We start from the raw sequence: 18896 nt of genomic DNA, 5'->3' as shown, positions 1-18896 counted from the left end.
CATATGTAGAATTATTATTTGTATTATTTTATTTTACTTTTGTATGTAGAATTTGTTTTCTGATAGATTTAACCCTTTTCCACGGTAATCCTATTCGACATACGATCAGGTACTGATTGTCTAATAATCTTGGCAATATATTTAGCATTATATGCCAATTCCTATTTTCATGCAAGTTTAAAACTGTTTAATCGCGGGACATACAAATTGGAATCTTGCCTTTCGAAATATTCATATACAGGGTATTATAAAAGCATATCACAATATTTTGGGAACATATTTCTCACATCTAAGTAAGGAAAAAGTTCATATGGACCTGTTCTCAAAAGTGGATAGTTTCGAAGTTATTGGGTGACGGAAATATGAAATAAGTGAATTTTTAAAAGTTCATATCTCCACTACCATGGGACCTATCGTAGTCGTGTCAAGACATCACTGAGGAATTGGTATATGAACTATCCAAATATCCATGTTTAAGAATGCTCCAATACTTCCACACCCAATTTTAGAGAGATAGATAGTGAGTGATCATGTAGTCCCAAACAGCGTCTCTAAAAATGATTGTGACAAATTTTATAACACCCTGTATATATGTCTTTATATATATGTACAGGATGTTAATGAACTATACCGACAAACTGTAAGAGGTGATTCCTCATATCAAAAGAAGAGAAACAATTCATATGGACCTATGGCGAAAAGTGCATAGTTTCAGAGCTAGGACTGTCCAAATTCGCGAAAAAGCCAAATTTTAAGAGGTCCAATTTCGAATTCCAGAAACTGTGGATGGTGGTCCTTATCAGCGTAAAGGAAACCACGCATACACAATCCAAAAGTGCATATTTCGTCAATTTCCAATAGATGTACAGGGTATTCTCTACAGGATGTAATTCTCAGATATGCTCTCAATGGAGTTTTCAGATATACCCTAATTTCAAGAAGGGTCCAAAGTAGGCAGGAGGTAAACCTTGACAACAATGGACATGCAATGCTTCGGAGGGAAGGCCCTATTTAGGGACAGACAGCTCCGTGAAGGAGACCATCGCAGCATGCGTTTTCCCTTGTACGAGAGACCATGCTGCTGACGATCTTCAACACCTGCGACATCGCGCCAAAGGATTCCGTGTTCACCGCTATCAAGGCTTATCATTTGCCTGGTTTGGACCAATCGTAAAGTCAGAGCATATCTCAAAATTCGGTTGATGGCATGTCTGGGAATTTCACCACTCTATACACCAATTGAGCATTAATAAAATATGCATTTTTGGATTGAGTATGCGTGACTTCCTGATAAGGACCACCATCCACAATCTCTCGAATTCGAAATAGGGACTCTTGAAATTTGGCTTTTTCACGATTTTGGACAGTCCTAGCTCTGAAACTATACACTTTTTCATACACGTCCATAGGAACTTTTTCTCTTATTTTGATGTAAGGAATCACCTCTTACAGTTTGTCGGTATAGTTCATTAACACCCTTTATATATATATATATATATATATATATATATATATATATATATATATATATATATATATATCGTTTCCACGGTTAGTTATATATTTTTTATGTGTAATAAATTGTTCTATTTTTCGAAATTGCATGTGTAATTCTAACTCCAAAAAATTTCTCATTGCAAAATGTGGCTAAGAAATACCTTCATTAACCCTTCTTGATGTCCTCTAGTACTGACCGCACCAAACGAAAGACTCAGTACATTTCAGTTCCCAAAATATTTTGAATAAGACTGTAGAACAGGTTTTTTTGACTTTAATCAAAACCAGAATTATAAGGAGCATATTAGGGATTGAAGAGAAGAAACAGTAACCAATGTCAGTTTTATCAAACCATTTTTTCCCATATATTTATATTATAAAAGATACATGTTTTTGCATACAAAAATGAACTTCACCAATAAAAGGAAAAGCTACAAAATCCGAAACTTAATGCAGACAAACATAATTTTACCTTAAAAAGAATGAATATAATAATGATTTTTTTTTATACCAGTATACACTAGTTAAACTTCAAGAAAAATTAAATCCAACTCTCGAACAATGAAATCATGCCTAAGAAATTTTGTTGAGTTTATAGAAGTACAATAGGGTAATCCCTCGAATGTCACCTATATTATCAACGATGTAAACGGCCCACCTTCTTATTTATTAAGTGAGTATCTTATCGCGATATAACTTTATACAGGGTGTCTCAAAAGTCCCCTGACATAGTATAACTGTTATTGTCAGAGTTACAACAAAATATAAGAGGGGACGGTTTCCAAATATGATGTTTTCAATCTAAAGTAAAGGATTTTTTTTTTTTAATCGGACCAGCCGTTTGGGCTGTACACTCTTTATGCGCCCAATGTTAAATGAAAATGCAACGTTGCCATTTACCTGGACAAACAACATAAGTGAATGAAGTTACTGTGTTTTAGGCTAACATGTCGATGACCAGCCCCCATTTGAAGCAGTAACTTCATTCACTTATGTTGTGGGTCCAGGTAAATAGCAAAGTTGCATTTTCATTTAACATTGGGCGCATAAAGAGTGTACAGCCCAAACGGCTCGTCCGATTTTTTTAAAAACATCCTTTACTTTAGATTGAAAACATCATATTTGTAGACGGTTTCCCCTCCTACATTTTGTTGTAACTGATAATAACAGTTATCCTATGTCAGGGGACTTTTGAGACACTTTATATATGTTTTGTAAATACCAACTGGATTCTAGTGAAGTGAAAATATCTGTTTTTTTTTTGTTTGCTTTTTGTTTTTTTTTTGTTTTTTTTTTTAATTTTGTAACTATTGATGTGAAATCAATTTATTTTTGAGCCATTACCTGTGCTGTTACAAATATATTCTGATGTGTAAATGAAGTTATTAAAATAGACAATATGTGAGATTATATTCAGTAAGAATTTTTGTTTACATTGAACTGCAAAGAAGTGACTAAAACGCTTCAATGTTTTGAGAATTTAAATATTTGTCTTACTAAATGCCTGTTAGCAGGATCAAATAATGCATCAATCGTCTTGCTCACACTCGTCCACAAATAATGTATTACCCTATTCTGCTTCAAGAACTCAACAAATATAAGATAAAAACTTTACAAAAAAAAATTGAAAAAAAAATACAGGTAGAACCAGCACGATCAAATTATTGGCAAACTTATAGTTTTAAGCTGTGATCGATAATTTATCCTGTTTAATGTTATTTTCTAAAGAATCTTTAACGAAACGTAAATAACCACACCCTTAAAGAATAGCTAATGTTAATTTCTGGTTTTAGCCTAACTTCCCAATACGTTCACCTTACAACTACTCCTCAAATTACATGAACGAAATTGGTTTAGTTACAAAATAAAATGTTTTAATAAGCAATGTTTAAATGTAATGTAGTTGTATTCTTCAAGAAAAACAATATATATAAATCTAAAACTGAAAGGATAATATCGCTGGTTTTAATAAACAATGTTTAAATGTAATGTAGTTGTATTCTTCAAGAAAAACAATATATATAAATCTAAAACTGAAAGGATAATATCGCTGGTTTTAATAAACAATGTTTAAATGTAATGTAGTTGTATTCTTCAAGAAAAACAATATATATAAATCTAAAACTGAAAGGATAATATCGCTGACATGTTTAAATCTGGTTAGAAAATATTAATACGAAAGCTGCAACTCAATCCCTGGAATTCGTTACTCCATGTTAGTAATCGGCATTCCGTATTTGCAGCAAATATAAAAAGACAATGACAGTGATTCAACCCTATTTGTATGTTACATGTTTTTCACAAATAGAGTAATCATGAAAATGTCACATATTGAGTAATATTTTCACTCATTCTTCTTATCCTCCGTGTCGCCACTCTGCACTTTAAGTTTCACCTGAAGCTTACTATGTTATTCCAAAAGACGATCGTATTCCATCATCAAGGATTTTGCTTGTTGCATCAGGTTTTCCTAATGTTTCCTCTGGCGTTTGAATGCTGTAAGAAAAAATACACCCTTCTTAGCACATTTGGTACCTACGAAGTTATAATAAGAGTTTTCATTGGCTAGCATATTATAACAGCCACAATGATCAGCTAAGATTGCTTACAATAAAATACAATATTTTAAAGAATTGAGGGCCGATTTAACAAAGTTCAACAAACGCATTTTTTTCAAAATGCGTTTTTTAACGGATTCTTGTACTTTAATATGAGCCTCACACAATGGCTAACAGAAAATACGACGAAACTAACTATTTGCCGCTGTAAAAGGCGCCTAAATATAGCTTTTTTTTTTTCTTTACAAAACTCAACATGCCCATTTTTCAAGATTCTGCAACTATTTCCATTTTCAAGATTATTTCTTAATACGTGGGCATAGCTTTTTCACTCGTGACAGTTTTTTTTCTTTTTTTTCTTTTTGGCATTATTGAAAAAGAGCTAAGAAAACACGAAACAATCACTCTGCTCTGAGAATATTATGACATTTTGTGAAAGTTTGGGGAGGTTCAAGTTTGGGGTAAAGACTAGTATAGTTACGATATGAAATCAATCTTCAAACGTTTAATGAAAGCCAAATTGCCTTTTAAGATATCTGAAGCAAAAGTACTGCATCGTGTAAGAAGACCTGAGATCAGAGCACAATGCCTTTTTCAAAATACTTACTTTGCTTCACCGATAGACGTTGAGGGTACCTGGAAAGAGAAGTGCTTCAATAATATTTGAAGCACTTCAACTTCCGTCAGTAAATCATGTAAGCAAAAATAAAGCTAATGACGTGAAGAAGTTGATGTGTTACTTTGACAATAATTCAGAGGAAAATAAAGTGCTAGTGATACTGAAGACAAAATTCTGTATTATGAAGAACCTTTACATTAAAGAGGGTTGTGTTCCTGTATTGTTCTTACATAACATTACAAATCTCAACATTGTATTATGTGCTATTGTTTTGGTTGTCATTTCAATGTACGACTATGAGTTCCATAATAGGTTTAAGATGTGAGAAACAGATTTTGTTACTGAGGAAACTTCTGTTCATGTGTTAAAAGGAAAATGTAAATTTACTAATACACTGTTACAGCCGCGTAACAAAATTTCCAATATAGGAGGGGGCAAGTCTTTTGTTGCGCCCCTCTCTCAAAAGCGCCCCCCCATCACAGCGCGTAATTTCCACTACTCTTTACAGTATTACTGTTATGTATTTTTTTTAGTGTGTATGGGAAAATAATTGTAATTTACGAAAACTGATATACATTTGAAAAAATAAAATATTAGGGTTACTTGAAGTAAAGACAGCTTCTTCACCCACCCAATGTATTCATTCAACACAAGATTCGTACCGTATATTAGTAAAACTAGCAGACCTCATTTGATTTGCGTCGGGTTACGTATGAAGTACAGTTTACTATTAATTAATCACTAAATAGTACGACATGATTGTTCCGTATACGTTCGGCACTAAAGCTACATTCTCTCTCTCCAGAACTCAGGCTGAAGACATATCACAAGGACAAAAATTATTTCTAAAGTGATAACAGACTCTCACAATACATCTACAGGCACACTTTTCTTATTTTACTTTTACACTACATTAATCTTCAAATGTTTCAGTACATAGATTGAACTGCACTTTGTATTGATATACCGGACTAGAGATGCAAAATAGCCGGGTTTTTTAGACGTGCTTTATTTTCATTAAAAAACGGCTTTAGGAAAGACAACGGAAATTTTCGCTCCTTTGACACAACTAGGATCTCATAAGTCCCATGTTGGTTGCCTAACCATGATATCAAGTTCTTAAAATTTATACATCTTGAAATGTGTTGTTCGGGTTGCTTAAAGTCAAACTGACAGACAAGAAAAAAGTATCGCCGCCGTTCCAGAAACACTATTGTTTCAGATACTCTTCAATACCTAATATTAGAGCCGAAAAGGCTTCACAATTTCGTTTATATTTCAGAAGAAAATGTTTCACTAATAGCAGCAGTATAATATGATTTAGTTTAAGGAACTGGAGCAACAAAGCTTAGTGCGGTGGCTCTTACCTTATATTTTTCTTCAGAATACAGTATTTTTTAAAGTTAGACCTTAATGGGAAAAGAATGCTGGAACACACTGTTGTTTCTTCGCTAAATATGAAATATTAAAATAAATATATCCCAAGCCAAAAAAGCATGGAAAACATAATCGTTTAAAAAAAATAAAGAAAGAAAGTTTTTTTTTCAAGACCTTAAATCACTATTCCGAATAGTTTTTATTCCCACCACTAACTTTTCACTAGAACTTTTTTGTCGTTAAACATTATTCGAAAAACTGTACAAACAATTGGTTTGAACTAGAAAACCCTAAACATTAACCCTTTTGAGATTTCCACTTTTTTTAGGTAAATTTTAGACTTTCAGTCAAGCAGCTATTGCGTCGAGACAATTTATCGTAGAATCATGGTTCATGCTCCGTTTTATTCGGAATGAAACAGTGTTTTCCTAATTTGTAAATTTCCCTATTATGTACCTAAGGCAATCTGTCCAAATTGGTAAAAATGGATTTTTTTTTAAAGAAAAAACATTTCCTGCGAATTTCTTCCCTCCGGAACACAACATGGGTATGCAAATGTTACAAAAAAAAAAAAAAAATTTTTTGCTTCATTCCCAACAAAGCGAGGTATGAACCATGATACTGGGGCAAATAATCTTGGTGCTAAAATTCATTTACTATTTTTTCCTAATATCTACTATCAACAAGCTCTAGTGTCAAGACTCTTTATCGTAGGATCATAGCTCGTAACTCTTTGTATTTGTAATGAAGGAATGTTTCCAACTGTATCATTCAAATTTCTCCATTATGTACCAGAAGTGAAAAAATTCCGCTCAAATTGAAAAAAAAAAAAAGATTTTTGTCAGGAAAAAATAACCTTTTTGAGAATTTCTTCTCCCAGATACATTCTAGCGCCACGGCTGTGGTACAGTTCGAAACGTTACTTCATTACAAACAAAATGAGGTACGATCCATGGTCTACAATGAACACTCGTAACGCTAGAGCTTATTGAATAACAATACATTTGTAACCATTGCCCAAAAATGGGGAGGGAAATTTAGTAAATCAGCTCTAGCACCAAGATTATTTATTCTAGGATTATGGTTTGTACCTTTTTGTTTGTAATAAACCAGCGTTTTAAATCGTATCACTTGCATGTCACTATCCTGTACCTGAGGGGAGAAATTCCCGCTCAAAATGTATAAAGAAAAGCGGGAAATTCAAATTTTCAAAAATTAACTTTCTCCGAATCTTATCTTCTAAGGTACAAGACAGCGCAATGGTAGTGGTACCGTTGGAAACGCTGCATCATTACGAACAAAATGAGGTGCAGACCATAATCCTACGACAAATAGGGATGATCTGTACCTACTTTACTAAACACATTGACTAAAAATGTGTAATAGGGAAAAAATTCAGATATATAACTACGATCACTATTTACCCTACGATCATGGTTTGTACCTTGTTTTATTTGGAATTGTGGTAGGTTCTAAACGGTACCACTCACATGTCCCTGAAGGGAGGAATTCCCGAAAAAATAAAAAGATCTGAAATAATCCCTTTTTTTCCACTTTGGGCGGGATATTCCCGCTTCTGATACAAAATAGGGAAATTTGAGTGGTACAGTTGGAAACATTTCTTTATTACGAACACCACTAGGTATGGACAATAATCCTAGAATTGATAGCAATATGTTAGGATTTTTTTTAAAAAAAAAAAAAAAGGCTCTAAAATGTATCCTTTTCTTTCTACCTTCGTCCATGTTTGTGACGTCACTGCCCCCAGGCATCGCAATCGTGACTGCAAAATGTCCATGAAACACATTCTTTGATGCTTCCCCGCTTGAATGAATGCAAGAAAAAAGCACGGTGTGAAAAGCTTTACTAGAGATTTATAAAGCAAATTCCTAAGGTCGACGACATGGTTCAGATCTGTACCAAAAGTCCCCAAAGGGTTAATATATTTGCTCTTCTTTTTCTTATGAGTGATTATTCTTGATTGTTGAACTTCTCATATTTATTTTTCTTCAGAATGCAGTAATTAAGTCTCTTTTTCTTCTTATAATGGGGAACAAAGGTGGAAAGTACTTTCTTCATTAAAGTTGAAATATTACAAAAAAAAAAAAAAAAAAAGTTCAAAATTTGACAGGCATAAAAGCGGTGGAAAAAACTTTTTTAAAATCCGTTATTTGAGCCCTTGCGTAACATCTAACTTTTAATATATTTAACAAGAACCTAATAATATAGTTTCAATTTGACTAAATGTTCAATGTAAAAAAATAACTAGCCACTGTCATCCTATAGCTCATTTTGACACAAAAACTACACACTTCAAAGAGCAGAATTCACACTTTTCCGAAGACAGTTGCACGGTAGAAGCTATTTGTGAATTCTCTACTCAGTTCCTTCACGTCCAGTGAGTCAAGCCTGTCTGGGTACGCATTAAGAACTGCAAAATGGTTCAGCCTTGCCTGGGTCATTGTGGATCTCAGATAAGTTTGAGACGCCGCAACATTGAGAAACTTCTCTCGACAGTTGCAGATGTCGCCGGGATGACAAACAGGAGACGAAGGACTTTCAACACTTCAGGAAACAACTCTCTTATTTCCTTACAGAGTTTCTTGAAGTTCTCAAGCAGGTCTCTCAGATTTCTTGAAGTGGGAATAGTGCTGAGTAACTGTTGCATCTGTAGTTGTAGTCGGTCCGGATTGACATGGTATTCTTTTAAAATGTCACTAATGTCGCGAAAAAAGTTACCTTCCAGAATTCCATCTTCTATTGAACGATACTTCTTCAGTTCAGAGTGATGGAATAGACTAAATTTTGCAAATGATATTGTCCAAACATTCATAATAGATTGCGCGTAATTTCTCTTCTGCTGTGTTGAATTGGTAATTTTTCGCGGATGTTTGCGAGTGTTCTAGCCTTTTCGGGGTCTGTTTCCTGCGCGGTAGCTGAGGAAATCCATGTTTGTTCTATCGAAAGCCCTCCTATACAATCAAGGGCGACAAAAGGAATAATTGATATATCTACAGCGCCCTTGGCGCAATATTACATCCTTTTTTGTTCTATCGAAGGCACCCCTATACAATGAGGGTTGTCAAAAGAATAATTAATATTTTTCTATATCTACAGCGAACTTGGTGCAATATTACATCCTTTTTTGTTCTATCGAAGGCGCCCATATACAATCAGGAATGACAAAAGGAATAATTAATATATCTACAGCGCCCTTGGCGCAATATTACATCCTTTTTTGTTCTATCGAAGGTGTCCTTATACAATCAGGAGCGAAAAAATGAAAAATATATCTACATAGCCCTTGGTGCAATATTACATCGTTGTTTGTTCTATCGAAGGCGCCCCTATACAATCAGTTGCGACAAAAGGAATAATTAATATATCTACAGCGCCCTTGGTGCAATATTATATCCCTTTTTGTTCTATCGAAGGCGCCCTATACATCAAGGGCGAAATAAGGAATAATTAATGTATCTACAGCGCCCCTTTGTGCAATATTATTTCTTTTTTATTCTATCGAAGGCGCCCCTATACAATCAGGAGCGACGAAAGGAATAATTAATATATTGACAATACTCCATCATTATAACTTATTTCCTTTTTTTATTCTATCGAAGCATTATGTCGCCCGTACATAATGAGGGGAGATAAAGGATTAAGAAAATGTTTACATCGCTGCTTGATTGTCATATAGGTAATTTTTATTTCTTTATTTTATTGTATCAAATGTCTCCTAGACAATCAACACAAAAGGAACAGAAAAAGTGTCAATTAGTTATAATAATACAAAGCACTGCACTCTATATTTTTTCGAAGATTTGGCAGTGCATACAAAACACTGCTTTTGTACATAAACTTTTCATTCTTCAATCGGCTTAAAAGAAAGGCAAAGTAATCATTAGGCGCCTTCGGCGCCCTCAATAACTTCTACCAGAACTTTGGGGGGGGGGGGGTAATGCCCCCTTGCCTCCCCGTCTTGTTACGCCACTGCACTGTTAACTTCTTATTCTGATACCTGCAAAATGTAATATACTTAAGAGCCCATTGAATTTAAATGCTTAGAATGTATATTTATAACACCTAGCTAAATAAAATAAAGAAGAAATATGTATGAAAAAGTGGATATGTTGAGTTTTGTTAAAATTTGTAATTTGTAACTTTTTTTCCTCAACAAAGGTCGTTAAGTAATGAACTCCAATTACTGCTTCATTAATCCCCATCTACATGGATGGCCAGTATTAAATTTTTTGAGTCAACGATATTAAGGGCAACTTAAAAAAAAATAACTCTCCTGTAAAGTTCTGTAAATGGCGTTTGTTGAGTTTTGTTAAAACGGTTCTCAATTATTACAGGAATTCTAATTTCATTTTAAACTCGAGTTTGAGTTTTGTGTTTACTTCCTTATGGAACATCGAGGTATAGTATTAACATGGGCTTTGTACCATGACTGGGGCTTAAATCTGATGAAGAAAGTGGATGCACAGGCAATCATGCCAAGTTCAACTCCCAAAATATAAGCCGTTCCCCACCACACTATCTCGTCTCTATGAAAGCTGGATTAAAGAACCGTACCAGCGGTCCCGGTACTTTCAATTCGAATTGTATACAGCATGGTGGACAAATTGTAATGCGCTGAGAACCAGGTCAAATTAAGAACCATATTTGGGGGCGACGCAAATTAAAAATAAATAAAGAAAAATAAACAAACATGTAATGATGACAATTTAATAACATGTTATTAATACTCCAATATTAAACAAAAATTAAACTTATATGGGCGCATGAGAAGATGGTTCAAATTAACAAAAAATTATCTACTTACCAATGAATCCTCCCTTGGGAAGCTTAAATATTTTTCATACGTTTCGGAACGCCACACTGGTTCCTTCTTCAGTGGCAAGGTAACAAGATAAAAACGGATATGAGATAAAAGGTGTAAAACAAGAGATACATATCACTATATAAATGTAACGTAAAGAATGGATACTGAAATGTCACGAGTAGAGCACAGCGCAAAAGGGTGATCTGAATCGAAGGAGGCGCGATATCTATCTTACGTCACTACTGCCAGATTCAAAATAAACATCAAAGGTAGGTAACCAGATTCTATTGATGTTACCAATATCCAGATTTAAAGATGGTTTATATTTATGATTAAAGAGTGATTCTTTAATCTCCCATTGTTTCTTTGTTTTTGCTGAACCTATTGCATTAACCTGTTTTATATTGTGTGTATGTTGTTTTAAATGAAGCGCCAATCTCGAAATACCCTCTTCTTGTGATTTTCTTTGATTGTCTAATGTGTTCTTTAATTCGGGCGTTAATATTGCGTTTCGTTTAGCCTACGTATGAGAAGTCACATTCACATTGAACGCAATAAATTCCTGCTAGTTTGAAATTAAAAAAAAAAAAAAAGCCTCTGGCCACCAGCTTATAGGGGCTGTATTTGGAAATCAGCGCCTGTTGGGATATCACCGTTCATCTCAGTGACCGCGAAAACTGTGGATTTGACACTAAAGTTGGTCATTTTGGATTATTTTTACAAGTCTAGTTATCACTTCCCCCCCGGTGACCCTCGGCCTGCAGGCGAATGGGGTGAATTTAGAAGTTAATGCGATCGGAGTTTTACCATTGATCTCAGCGATCGCGGAAAGTATGAATTTGACACTAATATCGGTCATTTTCTACTACTTTTACATGTCTCGTCAAACGCCATTCTGAGACCCCCCCCTGGTTCGAATTTTGAAAAAAAAAAAAAAACGCTTTGTCTTGGTCTGGGACATGGACCAAGGTACTCGTGACCAAACTTTGGTAACTCTCGGTTCAATCGTCTGGTCCCCAGACCGCACACAGATAGACAAACTATTCATTTTATTTATATTGCGTTGCCCTCAAGTATGGTTCTTGATTTGGCTCTCAGCGCATTATAATTTGTCCGCCATGATCTATACAATTCGAGTTGAAACTGTCAGGACCAATGGCTTTGTTCTGAAATCCAAAAGATACTGGAATAGCTAAATGAAAACGTAAAGAAATTTATAAACATAAATCTTTGTGGATAAGTGAGAAATCATTAAACCTAACAAAAAAGAATATAAAAAATCTAAAACAATGCCAAGATCGGTGAAGATCATAAGAAACTCAGAAATGATGTAGCAAAAGATATATATACTCGTATGTTACACTTACTAACATTGTAAGTGGTATATCGTTACAAAGTGATGGAGTTCTTGTTAATAGTAACCCACCAAGTGTATTAAATAATCATTTAGCAAATGTACGTAACGTAGATAGCAAATGCATAGTTGTGTAACTGACGATGGAGAAAGAAATCTGTGCTGAACTCGCTACCCTAAAATACTCATTAATGTACAAGTATGGGGATTGAGCTGGCCAGGGAAATGTTGGAGTACATTCTGATATTTATCAAGCTACGCCCAGGGCCGTCGCGTGGGCGAGGCGACCGGGGCGATATCCCCGTTCGCCGCGACCTGAGGGGACGCCGGGACGACAAATCAACAAAATTCAAGGAATTCACATCATGTTGGTAAATGATTTCTTCTAAAATTAATGTTAATTCAGATATTTTAATAGTTCTTGCTTTTCTACAACAGAATATCCCAGTGTTTGCTGTTCTAGTCTTACAATTTGGACACGTAACAATACTTGTGAAACTAATTCTGGACAGTCAATTTTACCGTTTAATAATTTATGTAAGAGCAACAGATCAAACACCCATCTCCTTTTTCCTAATGTTTGAAAACTAAAATTCGTTACTATGTCTTCATAGAGGACGTACTTTGGGTAGAAACCGGTTTTCTTGTATGCAAGCGTTTTTAAAAATTTAAAGTTTATATTTTCTATTGCATCAGAGTATTTAGTGACATTTGGTGTCCAAACAGTACAACAATATTCTAATTTTGATCTCACATGCGAAAAATATAACCTTATAAATGTTGATTCTTTATAGAAATCCTGTCCTATCCTATAAAGTAAACTTAGGTTTATATATGCACTACTCATTATCGCGTCAATGTGTTGAGCAAAGGTTAATTTGCTATCAAATATAACTAATAAATCTTCGATAGTATTTGGGGTAGACAAGGAAGTGCCACTTATTGTGTAAGTAAAGTTAATTGCGTTTTCTTTTGTCGTGAAAGATACAGATTTACATTTGGACACATTCAAGACTAATTTCTTCTTATTACACCATATTTGAACTCTTTGTAGATCCCATTAAAGTTTCACGCAATTTTCAATTAAACTTTCTTCAGAGTATAATTTGAGACTGTCGGCAAAAAGAAGACCTTGGGAAGTTTTAATACACAGAGGAATATTACTAATAACAAGAAGAAAGGAGAGGGGGCCTAGATTAGATCCTTGAGGGACTCCCGATAGAGTATTGAACTTGAAAATTACCAGTAATGTAAAACATTGCCTAGGATTATTGAACTGGAATTCTCTCCAGCCCTCTGTAAGAAGAGATTTTTTTAATCTTGGAATTTAATATTCGTATCGTTGTTTGTCTCGATTTCAATAATTCAAAACCTGTTTTCATTTACTTTTATGTTTTAATTACAAAAGCCATTCAATTTTAAAAATTGACATAATACCAACTTCTTTTATCTTACATTATAATGTTATATTCCATATTTGAATCTAGAAGTACAGAATAAACTCTGGTTGTTTGTCATAACACTCTAAAGTAGGAAGGGGGGCGCCTTGAAATTCTCGCCCCGGGAGCTTACAATCCACGCGACGGCCCTGGCTACGCCAAACAGGTCTGTGTGTGTATTGGCTTGTTGTCATCCTTGGGAACTGTACCGTTCTCAAAGAGCAACATCCGTATCATAAAATGCACCTAGTCGCCTAAAATACCCACATAATTTCTGGTAGTAATATGTGCTGGTAAGATAATAAGAAGAAACAGAATACCGTGAAATTGTAGCCCACTCAAGCAGCATTCAATTGTACCCGTCTATATTTAACGGTAATATGTACACATTCGGGTTAGTACCTCTTTGAAAGTCCGCGTTCGGCCTCTTGTTGTAAACAAGAGAAAAAAATCCTTGTTGTGCATTGCTAAAAGTCATATTCGTTGAATCTTTTCCTCTCTCTTTTATTCCATAACAGAACTCCTTTTTATTTGAACACATTTTGTATACCACTTCCAAATCAAGAAATGACATGGAGTTTTCTTTGAAATAAACTTTAGACTTTCTTTTTCATTTCATTCGGCACATGTTTATCTTCTACAGGACAAAAATTTGTCGCTTGTTGAAATCCAAATGTTCTTAGAGTAAAGTAATACGCAAGGGCAATTACTTATGACTGCTTTCTATATAATTAGAACGCTAAACTAAAGTATAAAATATCATTTCAGAAGGTTTATACGATGAGCATAGTAAACTAGTCAAGAACCTATATCCATACCAATTTCAGGTATCGCTGTATTTATGTCAGAAATAAATTCCGGTAAGGTCACTTAAACAAATTAGTTCGTGGAGCTAATGTTGCGTAACTGAGAGAAGCAGAGCATTTGTGTAAAAAAAACATTGAATGGGAGTGAGAAGGAAATACTCTGTAAGATTTGTGCTTGAAACAGAATTCATAAATGGCTTCTAATGTCAACTGGTCAAAGTATGACACCAGAGCACGCCTTTATGCTCAAAGCAGCAAGATAGAGAAAGATTTAAAGAGGGAAGGGAGCTGTAGAGAAGTTTGGCAGTGTACGAATCTTGGATCCACGAGTGGAGTACAGTAAGTGACGAAAGTTATTTCCGGGGCCGCGGTGGCTCAGTGGTAGAGCGTTCACCTCTGGTGCATAGGATTGTTGGTTCGATCCCAGCTCGCGCCAGGTGAGCTTTGTGGTGGACAAACACTGTGTGCGTGAGTTTCCTCGGGGTTCTCCCGTTTCCTCCCACTTTCTTCATTCCACCATTTCATTCATTTCTCATCATCACCGTCTCATTTAGCCTAGACGGAATAACCGTGGGACGTAAGATTTAAAGATTTAATTTCATTTCAATTCAAAAGCTCTTTCCGTTTGATGGAATTAGTCAAACTAAACTCAACAACACGCTGAGCAAGGCTATGTGATAAATATATAAAACACACAATCACGTAACAGTTTCAACACAATAACTGTGTCTTCAGCAAACTTCCACACCTTCTGGCTACTTGGAAGTTGATCACTTCTTATATACTTCCCGGAGATCAACTTTTAATTGGATTCCGCCCTTTCGTTTGATTATTCACTTTCATCTGTACAACTGCGCACTTATCCAATTAAATATATACGTTTTTGCTGGATACAGTCTTGCCCTCTAATTATCCCTTATTATGTTCCCTTATTAATTTGTTATCTTTCTTTCTTCTTCCTTTTCTTTTCCTTTTTTCTTCTTTAAGTAGAATCTTCTCCCATCCTTTATTTATCACGAATCCTGAATTCCAATTTATCACCTTGTCTCGTGCCTTCATAAGAGGTAACCAACTTCCAAGTAGCCAGGAGTGAAAGTCTGATGAAGACACAGTTATTGTGTGTTTTATACATTTATCACATAGCCTTGCTCAGCGTTTGAAATGAAATGAAATGAAATCTTTAAATTTTACGTCCCACAATTATACCGGCTAGGCTAAAGGAGACGGTGATGTCATATAATATATATTTAACCCATTTCCACCCCCTCCCCTCCCCTTCTAATGCAAATGGGGGAAGAATTTTTTACTTTTGAGATTGTCACAATTTACCTCAGCGATCTCGTAAACTTTGAATTAGATTTTAATATGGGCCGTTTTCGATTATTTTATGCCCTCTTCCCTGCCTTTCGCGGAAATGTCATAAAAATCTAAGTTACGTCAGGATCCAATCATGTACCAAAAATCATTGAAGTTAGTGCAGCGATCTAGGAGAAGATGACGTCATACATCGTTTCATTCTTTTTTTTATTTATATAGATACAACATCATAACCACACACAGTATAGTTATTATTACTATTATTATTATTATTATTATTATTATTATTATTATTATTATTATTATTATTATTATTATTATTATTATTATTATTATTATTGCTGTATCTCGGTTTAAGCCGGTTTCAGCTCAATAATATGACGGTTGTCTCTGGCAAGTGTTGACTGTTTGAAAAGTTCTCCAAAGAACTTCCTGACCATATGACAGGTGTCTAGTATTACTGATTTTTGTAGGTTTGTTATTGCGTTTATCAGTTTAAGTTGTATCACAGTAGCTGAGCTAATGATTGGTCTCACGGTAACTTTCTTGACATTTCCATAGCTTCTTGATTTCCTCTGCCAGGCCTTTATATTTGCATATTTTTGTACTGAATGTTGTACGTATGTTATGAGTCAGTGATATTGTTACATCTGTGTGGGTTACTTCTTGGTCCATTTTAATGATAATAGTGATGTCGGGTCTGTTTGTAGGTACGGTGACATCCGCTCTTATTTTTCGATCCCAGTAGAGTTTGCACTTGTCGTTTTCAAGTACTAGACTTGGCTGGTATCTATAGTATGGCTTGGTATCGGCAATTAATTCCATGTTATGTGCCAAAAAGTGGTGAATGCTTTTTCCAACATTGTTATGTCTTTTTAGATAGTCTGTGGGAGCCATTATGCGGCAATATTATTATTATTATTATTATTATTATTATTATTATTATTATTATTAGTAGTAGTAGTAGTAGTAGTAGTAGTAGTAGTAGTAGTAGCAGTAGTAGTAGTAGTAGTAGTAGTAGTAGTAGTAGTAGTAGAAGAAGAAGAAGAAGAAGAAGATCTTTCTTGTTTGTTTCGCTGTCCAATAATAAGATATACGACTAGGAAAGCTTCTTCCCAAGAATCCAATTCAAATATGAATCAAACAATATTACAAGGAAGATATCCTCCCACAGCCCGGAAAAAGGTGAGCAGACAGTGAGAAAAAATTAGAAGCATCTTAAAAAAGCTTGTCTAATATGACAACGCGTAAAGTATATTGTTTGTTTTTATCAATAAAAATGGTTGAATTCCGTTAAAAATAGTCCTTCTTTATTGGCATTTTTGAAGAAATTGCACTGAAATGAAGAATAGTCCTTCTTTATTGGCATTTTTGAAGAAATTGCACTGAAATGAAGAATAGTCCTTCTTTATTGGCATTTTTGGATGAATTGCACTGAAATAAAATACGTTGAAAAGAAAAACTTTTACTTACATTTATTGTACTTGGTAACTGCTTTGAGGCCGGCATTAACAGCGTCCTTGGCAAGTTCAGCAGGTAAAACAAGCCGTGCAGCAGTTTGAATATCTCGAGTTTCCAGAGTCTTCCGGTTATTTTTATGGACTAGAGAAGAGGCCTCAGTACATATGCGTTCAAACATATCGTTTACAAAGTTGTTCATCACATTCATAGCTTTGTTCGATATGCCAATGCCCGGTTGAACTTGTTTCAAAACTCTACGCAGGTAAATGGAATAATTCTTACTATCCCTCTTTTTGTTGTTCTTGCCTTCCTTACGAATCTTCTGGGTTTTGCCAACCTTCTTTGCTGCCTTTACGCTAGTTTCTTTCTATAAAACAAACAAACAAACAAACAAATAATATAATATATAAATAAATAAACGCATAAATAATAAATAAATAAATAAATAAATAAATAAATAAATAAATAAATAAATGACAACCAATCTCAAAGAGGGAAATTTCAATTACCAGGCTTGTGGAATAGCAACAAATACTTTTTAATTAATATCATTTAGAATGTAATTTAAAAAATACTTATAAAAATTAAATAAGAACATAGCTTGAGGAAAGAAAAACCGATAGTAATAAGTAATTTTACCCTATTGCTACATCCGGCGGTAAGACATGCTTCTTCACTACTAACGAGTTGAGTTTTTGAATAAAATCGGATAAATTTTCTTTTTTTTTCTTTTTTCTTTTCCTAATAAGTAGATGAAATCAAACTTTTTTTTTTTTGATTAGCTTGAATTTCTTAATAAATGGTTATTCAAATAAATAAATTAAGTCTTAACAAATATTTCTAAGAAGAATTTTAGGAAAATGATCCAACATGGATCAAAAGATTGCGATCTTGGATCAGGGGTCACAACATTTTTGAACGGTCCCTAAATCGAGTTTTCGTATCTTTTACAGAATAAGCACATCATACTGAGTTAACTGTTAGTTTCGGTTTGACTACAGTATGTGTAGTTCTCTAGATGCAAGACCTACAAGAAAATTTTTGATTAAAATATAATGGATCTTTTGATGAATTTTTGAAACAGGGGCCACACAATTTTTGAACGGCCCTTAAATCTAGTTTTCGTATATTCTATGAAATAAGAACATCATACTGTTTTATGTGATAATTTGAGTTTGGCTACACTATTTGTAGTTCTCCAGATATTAAGGCGTACTACAAAATTTTTGATTGAAATGTATTGGATCTTTTGATCCGAAAATTAAACTTCCAAATACATTGATTGTTGCGAAAACAAGCATTCTAACAATTCAAAATAGTTATCTGCAAAGAGATGTACTTACTAATCATGAAATCTTAAAGGAACATTTCATCATCACGGGAAGGACATTTACACTACATTTTTAATGCTTTAAAGTTGTATCTTTCTAAAAATACAATATAAATTCTGCAAATGTACGATATATGAGCAGTACAGACGTAGGAGTATATGTAGCTGATGTTCTCAGTATTTTTTTTTTCTGTTTAGAGTAGAAAATAATAATTGCTAAACGTCTGTCACGGGCTGGGACAAAAAAGAGAAGTGACTTTTGACACCTCAAGTGAATGGTACAAAACTCTGTGAATTCTTAACTCAAAATATT

General features: G+C 34.3%; 1 protein-coding gene across 3 annotated transcripts in view; it reads right to left on the bottom strand.

The window, feature by feature from the left end:
* Nucleotides 1–1840: 1840 nt before the first annotated feature.
* The window catches only part of LOC145687963 (histone H2B-like), a 154365-nt gene continuing 137309 nt past the window's right edge, over nucleotides 1841–18896 (bottom strand). For 2 of the 3 annotated variants that reach the window (XM_081761570.1, XM_081761571.1), the window contains exons 5-6: nucleotides 17266–17620; nucleotides 1841–3993 (exon numbers count right to left, since the gene is read on the bottom strand). In XM_081761570.1, coding sequence (XP_081617696.1) covers nucleotides 3968–3993; nucleotides 17266–17620 — 381 coding nt within the window. In that variant the 3' untranslated portion in view covers nucleotides 1841–3967. Of the gene's footprint in view, nucleotides 3994–17257; nucleotides 17621–18896 lie in introns of those variants that run through there. The other variant, XM_081761572.1, reaches the window with a different exon arrangement.

Source organism: Thermobia domestica, chromosome 6 (assembly GCF_964235325.1).
Source record: "Thermobia domestica chromosome 6, izTheDome1.hap1.1, whole genome shotgun sequence".
Taxonomy (NCBI): domain Eukaryota; kingdom Metazoa; phylum Arthropoda; class Insecta; order Zygentoma; family Lepismatidae; genus Thermobia; species Thermobia domestica.
Note: the sequence above shows the minus strand (reverse complement) of the source record. Positions and strands in the feature narration are given on the sequence as shown.